At 44.8% G+C, this 9,972-nt stretch overlaps 1 protein-coding gene across 6 annotated transcripts in view; it reads left to right on the forward strand.

Annotated features, from left to right (window-relative positions):
* Positions 1-9,972, forward strand: part of zmynd11 (zinc finger, MYND-type containing 11) — a gene marked incomplete at its 5' end in the record, with an annotated part of 39,373 nt that overhangs the window by 9,207 nt on the left and 20,194 nt on the right. For 5 of the 6 annotated variants that reach the window (XM_083659464.1, XM_083659465.1, XM_083659468.1 and 2 more), the window contains 3 exons: positions 4,690-4,851; positions 7,439-7,516; positions 8,246-8,338. In XM_083659464.1, the coding sequence (XP_083515590.1) occupies positions 4,690-4,851; positions 7,439-7,516; positions 8,246-8,338 (333 nt within the window). Of the gene's footprint in view, positions 1-4,608; positions 4,852-7,438; positions 7,517-8,245; positions 8,339-9,972 lie in introns of all 6 variants that reach the window. The other variant, XM_083659466.1, reaches the window with a different exon arrangement.

Below are 9,972 nucleotides of genomic sequence, written 5' to 3' on the forward strand. Positions count from 1 at the left end.
AAGCAGAACCTTTTAACTGTAACAACACACTGTTTTTATTTCTCATAACTATTCAGCTTAACTTTTCTTCAAACATCAACATAATAAACAAAATAAGACTTTTGCCTACTAATGCAACTTGAGAAAAGGCTAATACGAACAATAGTGCAATCAGAATGGACTGGCAAAAAAAATAAAAAAATTTTTTTTAGGTTTTTTCGGTTCGCACGTGATCAAACCGGTTTGGGCTCGTATACCGAACCGAACCGGTAAAACCGGAAATTGACCCATGCCTAGTCATTAGATGACATGGTAATCCTAGGGATGTTTTGTGTAGGTCATTAGATTACATGGTAATCCTAGGGATGTTTTGTGTAGGTTATTAGATGACATGGTAATCCCGCTGGCATGTCCCGGCGTGACACTGACACTGCAGAGCTGTTCCCAGAGTCAGGAAGCAGCAGAAGGCAGCCAACCCCTCTGGCTCCCTCAACTCCTCCTCCATCACTGTCCAACTCTCTGCCTTTGTTGGCAGCTTTGTAGTAGAGGTCCAGTTCTCCCTCCAGAAAGCCCAGAGACATCTCTCAGATGTAAGGTCCAGAAAGCCCAGAGGCATCTATCAGATGTAAGGTCCAGAAAGCCCAGATGCATCTCTCAGATGTAAGGGGAACTCCTGTGATTTTGAGCACACAAAACAGTTCGTGTTTTTCTCTTTTAGCCTTTCATTTTGCATTGCAAATTTGAGATCAGACTTAAACGTTGCTGAACTTTGGCTGAACTCTGTGGGGTTGTATTATGATTGTAACTTGCAACAGACTTTTTGAAATTGTTCCTATGTTTCACTATTTCTCACAGGCTAAAGGCTGGTACTCAAATAACATATCAGTGTAATAGTAGTATCTGTGTTGCTTTGGCACATTGTTGGCTTCCCTGCTACTGTCTGCTGAAACCACAGAACCACAGACACAGCGTCACGAGTGGCTCCAAAGAGCTCCTGTCTTTTCAAGTCACACACTTTTCATTCATCAGACAGTCCAACAACAGGGAAGTCGCTTGACAGAACACAAGGGCCACCTCTGTGTCGTCAAGTGTTTGAGTGTGTGAAGTCTATTACACTCTAAAAAGCAAAAGTCCTTTGAGGAATCTTGAGGGTGGATTTTCAGAGCATTTTACACTTAGTTGCTTTAGAGCCGCAAGCCGTTGTGAGTATCGGATCGGCTGGCCCTACCGGCTCAGGGTCCACGACTGCAGATGAAGTTAAATTTATTTTCAAAAAAGTAAGGCTGGTGCTCCTGTACACTTGAATCATGATCATTGAATGTTTGTATGATTCATATTTTTAACGTCGGTTTGTGTTTGGGTTGGTTTTTCGCCCCTACCACAACTGAAGGAGCCACTCGAACCTACGTCAGTTTAAACCCAGACCAGACGTGTCTTCTTCAGGCAGAAGGTGCTGCACTGTCCCACCTTGTTCTTCTGTGCAAATACTTGTCAGAGCAGGTATTTAAGGAAATGTGTAAAGACTGAGGTTGCCGGGTTTGTCTTGTTGTCATTAGGGAGGGGAATGGGATACACTGTGAGAATGGGTATCCTCTGGCAGGGATCTGTTCTTATGTGATCAAAACCCACCAGACCTGCTCAACTAGTTACGTCATGATGTAGCACTGCTCTTAGCTCACTTACTCCATGCTATTTGAGGCCTTGAATGAGCAGATTTCAGACCAGATCTTAAAAAATTGTCAGCTGATCATCTGAGCCAGATTAAACCGCCACAGATGGGAAGAGTTTAAGAAGCAGATTATCAAGTGCTATTCTCATCGACTATATCTGGTCATCATTACTGCATTGATGAGTGAAATCTGCTTAGCTCCCTCCAGCTGAAGCGAATGCACGAGAGTCAGTCACGACTCTCCTGCTCTGCTCCTCCTGAGTGGCTCCAGACTGTGAGTGGGTGGAGTTGGACTCTTGACAGGTTGATGAATAGTTGAATTTCTAGCGGTTCAATTTCCTGTCTCTGTGGCCTTCACAGGAGCCCCGGTGAAGAATAGTCTGAATCGGGGGGGAAATCATGAACTGAACATTAACAATCAGTCAGAATCCTGTACACTAGTCTATGGGTTTAATCCTGTACACTAGTCTATGGGTTTTTGAAGAAGTTCTCGGGTTTCCACCCTTGTCCATTCAATACACTCCAGCTGCAAACACTAACACGGAAGATTCAATATTAACTTTTACTTACCAGCAAAGGCAGATTGTCATGTCACGTTCAACTTTGCAAGAGGCAAGCTAATAATTACCTCCAGAGTTGGACAATATGTAATCTCTATTCACACAAAGCACTGTTGGCTTTCAGTTCAGTTGCTCAGTAATGAAACAGTGAAGACACGTGATTTAAACACTGATTAAAATTAAAATGTAGAAAGAAGCAATGCAAACTACTAATTTGTGTAGATGAGTTTTCTGTGCAGTCTTCTCCTGTAATTGTACAAGAACCAAGGTTTCCATGCCTGCATAGGAGTACTTCACTCACTAAGCAGGTAGAGGTTCAGTGTTGTGGGACAGGGCACCTTCACTCAGTAAGCAGGTAGAGGTTCAGTGTTGTGGGACAGGGCACCTTCACTCACTAAGCAGGTAGAGGTTCAGTGTTGTGGGACAGGGCACCTTCACTCACTAAGCAGGTAGAGGTTCAGTGTTGTGGGACAGGGCACCTTCACTCACTAAGTAGGTAGAGGTTCAGTGTTGTGGGACAGGGCACCTTCACTCACTAAGCAGGTAGAGGTTCAGTGTTGTGGGACAGGGCACCTTCACTCACTAAGTAGGTAGAGGTTCAGTGTTGTGGGACAGGGCACCTTCACTCACTAAGTAGGTAGAGGTTCAGTGTTGTGGGACAGGGCACCTTCACTCACTAAGCAGGTAGAGGTTCAGTGTTGTGGGACAGGGCACCTTCACTCAGTAAGCAGGTAGAGGTTCAGTGTTGTGGGACAGGGCACCTTCACTCAGTAAGTAGGGTTCAGTGTTGTGGGACAGGGCACCTTCACTCAGTAAGCAGGTAGAGGTTCAGTGTTGTGGGACAGGGCACCTTCACTCACTAAGCAGGTAGAGGTTCAGTGTTGTGGGACAGGGCACCTTCACTCACTAAGTAGGTAGAGGTTCAGTGTTGTGGGACAGGGCACCTTCACTCACTAAGCAGGTAGAGGTTCAGTGTTGTGGGACAGGGCACCTTCACTCACTAAGTAGGTAGAGGTTCAGTGTTGTGGGACTGGGCACCTTCACTCACTAAGTAGGTAGAGGTTCAGTGTTGTGGGACAGGGCACCTTCACTCAGTAAGCAGGTAGAGGTTCAGTGTTGTGGGACAGGGCACCTTCACTCACTAAGTAGGTAGAGGTTCAGTGTTGTGGGACAGGGCACCTTCACTCAGTAAGTAGGTAGAGGTTCAGTGTTGTGGGACAGGGCATCTTCACTCAGTAAGCAGGTAGAGGTTCAGTGTTGTGGGACAGGGCACCTTCACTCAGTAAGCAGGTAGAAGTTCAGTGTTGTGGGACAGGGCACCTTCACTCACTAAGTAGGTAGAGGTTCAGTGTTGTGGGACAGGGCACCTTCACTCAGTAAGCAGGTAGAGGTTCAGTGTTGTGGGACAGGGCACCTTCACTCAGTAAGCAGGTAGAGGTTCAGTGTTGTGGGACAGGGCATCTTCACTCAGTAAGCAGGTAGAGGTTCAGTGTTGTGGGAGGGACAGGGCACCTTCACTCAGTAAGCAGGTAGAGGTTCAGTGTTGTGGGAGGGACAGGGCACCTTCACTCAGTAAGTAGGTAGAGGTTCAGTGTTGTGGGACAGGGCACCTTCACTCAGTAAGCAGGTAGAGGTTCAGTGTTGTGGGACAGGGCACCTTCACTCAGTAAACAGGTAGAGGTTCAGTCTTGTGGGACAGGGCATCTTCAGTCAGTGAGCAGGTAGAGGTTCAGTGTTGTGGGACAGGGCACCTTCACTCAGTAAACAGGTAGAGGTTCAGTCTTGTGGGACAGGGCATCTTCAGTCAGTAAGCAGGTAGAGGTTCAGTGTTGTGGGACAGGGCACCTTCACTCAGTAAGCAGGTAGAAGTTCAGTGTTGTGGGACAGGGCACCTTCACTCAGTAAGCAGGTAGAGGTTCAGTGTTGTGGGATTGAGCCTGAGATCTTACAGTAACGCTGTGTTATTATGGATCGCACGGCACCACATTTCTTGTCAAGACCCGACCCTACTTTGCCTCTTGCCCAACCTTACTCGGATTGGCTTACCCTGATATTATTACCCTGACCTTAACCAATCACGACTCCTCGTGCCTAAACCCAAACAATCATCATCACTCCTCCTCATCACCCAGCCAATCATCACTCCTCATGCCTAAACCCAACCCAATCAGAAGCAGAGTATGGCGGGTCTTGCCAATGCCAAGAAATGTGTTGCTATCCATATTAAGGGGATAATGGAAGTTAACAGTCTCTCTCTAAACACAAGTAGATTCATCCTAAATAAAGACTCCTAGTTTGAATGGACACAGCATCAGTGGACTGGTGGCTGGAGAACTTCATGTCCCTCCCTGGCATGGTGGCTGGAGAACTTCATGTCCCTCCCTGGCATGGTGGCTGGAGAACTTCATGTCCCTCCCTGGCATGGCTAGCGGGCTGGAGGGGGGGTCACCCAACCCTGTGCTCCATGTGTCTGTGCTGCAGGACTGGGAGGCAGAGAGCCACGACTGGTACTGCTTCGAGTGTCACCTACCGGGTGACGTCCTGATGTGTGACAACTGCTTCCGGGTCTACCACCTGAAGTGCCTGTCAGAGGACTACAAGCCCAAAGACGCCGGCTCCCACTGGCAGTGCGTCATCTGCAGGGTAGGTGGCGCTGGTCGACTGTGTGCGTGTGTGTGTGTGTCTGTGTGTGTGTGCGTGTGCGTGTGCGTGTGTGTGTGTGTGCGTGTGTGTGTGTGTGCGTGCGTGTGTTGAAGGATGTTGGTCGATAGGGCTGGAAACACAACTTTCATCACGATACGATATTCTATAGATTCTTTGGACAACGATGCGTACGATAAGCTGATATTGCAAAGTTTGACACGATACGATTTATATTAGATATGTCCATTTAAACACAGTCAGTTAGATTTATCAACTGAAATATGATTTGACCATTTTATTTCTGAGTTCTTCCAAGCGTTTAAATGAAAAACAATAGATTTGTTGTTCACTATAATGTGCCAAAATTCTCATATTTAAGTGCAAATGGTTTTGATCAGTGAACTTAAAGAGCCCTTCGTGATCTTTCAGTTATGAACATAAGCCGTGCAGCACATCTACTTGATGCTTGCTGCTTCAAGGCGTACGACGATATGGCGTTATGTTATTTACCAAAATATCACTGTATATGCTATTTCACAGTATTGACTCCCCCCCCACCCTTTTAATCAAATGTACTATGGCCCATTGAATGAACAAACAAGTATTTTGCTTTGAAGAAAAATATTGCTTTATTGAACTGAAACTGAAACTATTATGAGAATGTTTACACACGGGTCCTCCATTATGAACTGTAGTGGCGTGCTGCGCCGTCCATATTGCACAAAATATCGTGGGCCTGGTATGGTTGCTTGATATCGCAGTCATGATATCTGACGGTTATCGTTACATCCCTACTGCAAATCGCGATATATATCCATGTTTTGATTTTCCATCGATACACGATACGAAATCGATGATGTGTCGGTATATCAATGTATAACGTCGTCACGGGTTGGCCGGTTGGTGAGACGTCACCGTACTCCAGAGAAGGTTCTTCTCGAGCGCGGCTCAGCTCGGCACAGCTCGCCTCGTTAAAATTTGTATGGGAAAGGAATATCAGCGCGGTTTGCTTTGGCGCGGCCAAAAGTGCCGATGCAAACGGCTAAGATACTAGCTAACAGTGTAAACAGGAAACCATCACTGCTGAAAAAAGTTGCCGCTCTCTTTCTGCTTCTCGCATTCTGTCTTTTTTTCTCCCTCCTTCTCCGTCCCTATAGGACGAATCAGCGTGACCTCACTTGACACCCAGAAATGCGGAACCCCGCGGGCAGTTAATAGTATGAGTTGTGCCAAACAAACGTTAATATCTCAAAAACTATATATCACATCGCTTATATTTTGACGTTCTGAGTGAGAGCAGAAGTAGCTCAAGAGTTTGATGTATAATATATGCATGTCGTGTTAAAGTTGTGTGAACTGTCGCAGTTCTTAAAATGTAAACAGAGTCAAGCCGGCTAGAGCAGACACTCACACCTCACGCCACTTGGGCTCCATAGGGTTCCGTTGCCGTTGCCACCCAGTGACACGGTTTGTTTACCAAAATGCTGCTCGGCTGATCCCTCATATTCATCCTTAGGCCCTCTCATCCTCTTTCTCTGCAACTTTTGTCCTTCCTGTATCCTGTACCTGGTATCCTGTACCTGGTATCCTGTACCTGGTATCCTGTACCTGGCCCTTTCCTCTGCTTATATTATATAGATATATATATAGATATATATATATAACTATATATATATATAGATATATATATATAGATATCTAGATATCATATTGGTATGATTGAAGACGACATGTTTCTGTAGCGGGCCATCATGAATCTTGATTTGGGCGTGTGTGTGTGTGCATGTGTATGTATGTGTGTGTGTGTGTGTGTGTGTGTGTGTGTGTGTGTGTGTGTGTAGTGTACATGACTGCTTCAGATCATACTAGCCTGCTGTGGTTTTTAACTCCCAATTATTCCTCTGTAAGATGTACGCACAAGCAAACATGCTGGTCCGTAAATTTAATTTCTGTTCTGCGGCGGTGAAGATTGTTCTTTTTAAAGCTTACTGTACCCCGCTGTATACTGCTGTATACTGCTGTATACAGCTGTATACTGCTGTATACAGCTGTATACAGCTGTATACAGCTGTATACTGCTGTATACTGCCCACTTGTGGCGGGACTACAGAAAAGGCAGTATGAGGAGACTGACAGTGGCCTACAATGACAGCATGAGGCTGCTGCTCAAAGCCCCAAGAAGCTGTAGTGCCAGACTGCCAGTCACATGTTAGTTAACATCAATGTTCCCACCTGCTCTGCTGTAATATGAAATATCATGTATAGATGTATGTGCAGATTGTCAGTCTCAGAAAACAGTATTATTTCAGTACTAATGAATCCTGTTATGAGCTCTGTCAGGTTCTCATCCAGACTGTGGGACCACTGGCGCTCTAGCCTGTATGTAAAATGACCTTGGTGCAATACTTGTAATACCTGTGTTTTTTCTTATAATCTCTCTCTGACTATATCTTTATTGATATATTCTGTATGATGTCAGTTGTACTATGGACCCCCCTGAGCTGTGTCCCGAATAAAGTTTTGAATTGAATTGAATTGAATTGTCTCTTCCTCGTCCTTCACCTCCTCCCTCTCTCTCCATCTGCAGGGCAGTAAAAAGAAGAACCTGAACAAACAGGAGATGTGTAAATACCTGCGCTTCATCGTGCAACGCATGAAAGAGAGGGTGAGCGCGCACACACACGCACACACACACACACGCACGCACACACACACACGCACACACACACATACGCACACACGCACACCCAAACAATTACATTTACATTTACGACATCTAGCTGGCACTTATTCATGACTTAAAGGAGAACTTCAGTGAAAAACAAAGCTGATTTATTTTGCACATGATCTCTCACACATCCAAAAACTGTCAACAGTTTTGCAGGCATTGATTTAGCTCCACAGTTTAGCAGCTTTTAGCATCGCATTTAGCATCGCATTTAGCAGATACTTTTGGCCAAAGCGACTTGCAGTAAAGGCCATAGTTGTCAATGTCAATGCTACCTCTCCTCCCCACCTCCCCTGTCTCACTGTCTTCATCTCTCCATCTACATTCTCCTCCTCCTCACCTCCTCTGTCTCACTGTCTTCATCTCTCCATCTACCTCTCCTCCTCCTCACCTCCTCTGTCTCACTGTCTTCATCTCTCCATCTACCTCTCCTCCTCCTCACCTCCTCTGTCTCACTGTTCTAATGTGGTGTTAAATGTCATTATTCACCATCGATCCCTGCCTCCAGCTCTTCACCTTCAAGCCTCCCTTTCTCACCTCCTCCCTCGCTTCTTCACCTCCCTATCCATCTATCCCCCTCCCCCACTCTATAAAAGTGGTATTAAATCATTATCTATCTCTCTCTCTCTCTCTCTCTCTCTCTCTCTCTCTCTCTCTCTCTGGCAGGCAGTGGACCTGAACAAGAAAGGCAAAGACACTAAACATCCCATGTACAAACGGCTGATCCACACCTCGCTGGATGTCAACAACATTCAGGAGGTACCACGCTACTTTCAACATGTTTCTTCACCCGCCGTGCTTTTAGAGTTAATGAGTGTTTTGAGTCTAGCAAGTGATTGATCACGCTGTCTCCTCTAGATATGACTGATCTGAATCATGCTGTCTCCTCTAGATATGACTGATCTGAATCATGCTGTCTCTAGATATGACTGATCTGAATCACACTGTCTCTAGATATGACTGATCTGAATCACACTGTATCTAGATATGACTGATCTGAATCACACTGTCTCTAGATATGACTGATCTGAATCACACTGTCTCTAGATATGACTGATCTGAATCACACTGTCTCTAGATATGACTGATCTGAATCACACTGTCTCTAGATATGACTGATCTGAATCACACTGTCTCTAGATATGACTGATCTGATCACGCTGTCTCTAGATATGACTGATCTGAATCACACTGTCTCTAGATATGACTGATCTGAATCATGCTGTCTCTAGATATGACTGATCTGATCACGCTGTCTGTAGATATGACTGATCTGAATCACGCTGTCTCTAGATATGACTGATCTGAATCACACTGTCTCTAGATATGACTGATCTGAATCACACTGTCTCTAGATATGACTGATCTGAATCACACTGTCTCTAGATATGACTGATCTGAATCACACTGTCTCTAGATATGACTGATCTGAATCACACTGTCTCTAGATATGACTGATCTGAATCACACTGTCTCTAGATATGACTGATCTGATCACGCTGTCTCTAGATATGACTGATCTGAATCACACTGTCTCTAGATATGACTGATCTGAATCATGCTGTCTCTAGATATGACTGATCTGATCACGCTGTCTGTAGATATGACTGATCTGAATCACGCTGTCTCTAGATATGACTGATCTGAATCACACTGTCTCTAGATATGACTGATCTGAATCACGCTGTCTCTAGATATGACTGATCTGAATCACACTGTCTCTAGATATGACTGATCTGAATCACGCTGTCTCTAGATATGACTGATCTGAATCACACTGTCTCTAGATATGACTGATCTGAATCACGCTGTCTCTAGATATGACTGATCTGAATCACACTGTCTCTAGATATGACTGATCTGAATCACACTGTCTCTAGATATGACTGATCTGAATCATGCTGTCTGTAGATATGACTGATCTGAATCACACTGTCTCTAGATATGACTGATCTGAATCACACTGTCTCTAGATATGACTGATCTGAATCACACTGTCTCTAGATATGACTGATCTGAATCACGCTGTCTCCTCTAGATATGACTGATCTGAATCACACTGTCTCCTCTAGATATGACTGATCTGATCACGCTGTCTCCTCTAGATATGACTGATCTGAATCATGCTGTCTCTAGATATGACTGATCTGAATCACACTGTCTCTAGATATGACTGATCTGAATCACACTGTCTCTAGATATGACTGATCTGAATCATGCTGTCTCTAGATATGACTGATCTGAATCACACTGTCTGTAGATATGACTGATCTGAATCACACTGTCTCTAGATATGACTGATCTGAATCATGCTGTCTGTAGATATGACTGATCTGAATCACACTGTCTCTAGATATGACTGATCTGAATCACACTGTCTCTAGATATGACTG

Source organism: Poromitra crassiceps (genome assembly GCF_964638095.1).
Source record: "Poromitra crassiceps genome assembly, chromosome: 23".
Taxonomy (NCBI): domain Eukaryota; kingdom Metazoa; phylum Chordata; class Actinopteri; order Beryciformes; family Melamphaidae; genus Poromitra; species Poromitra crassiceps.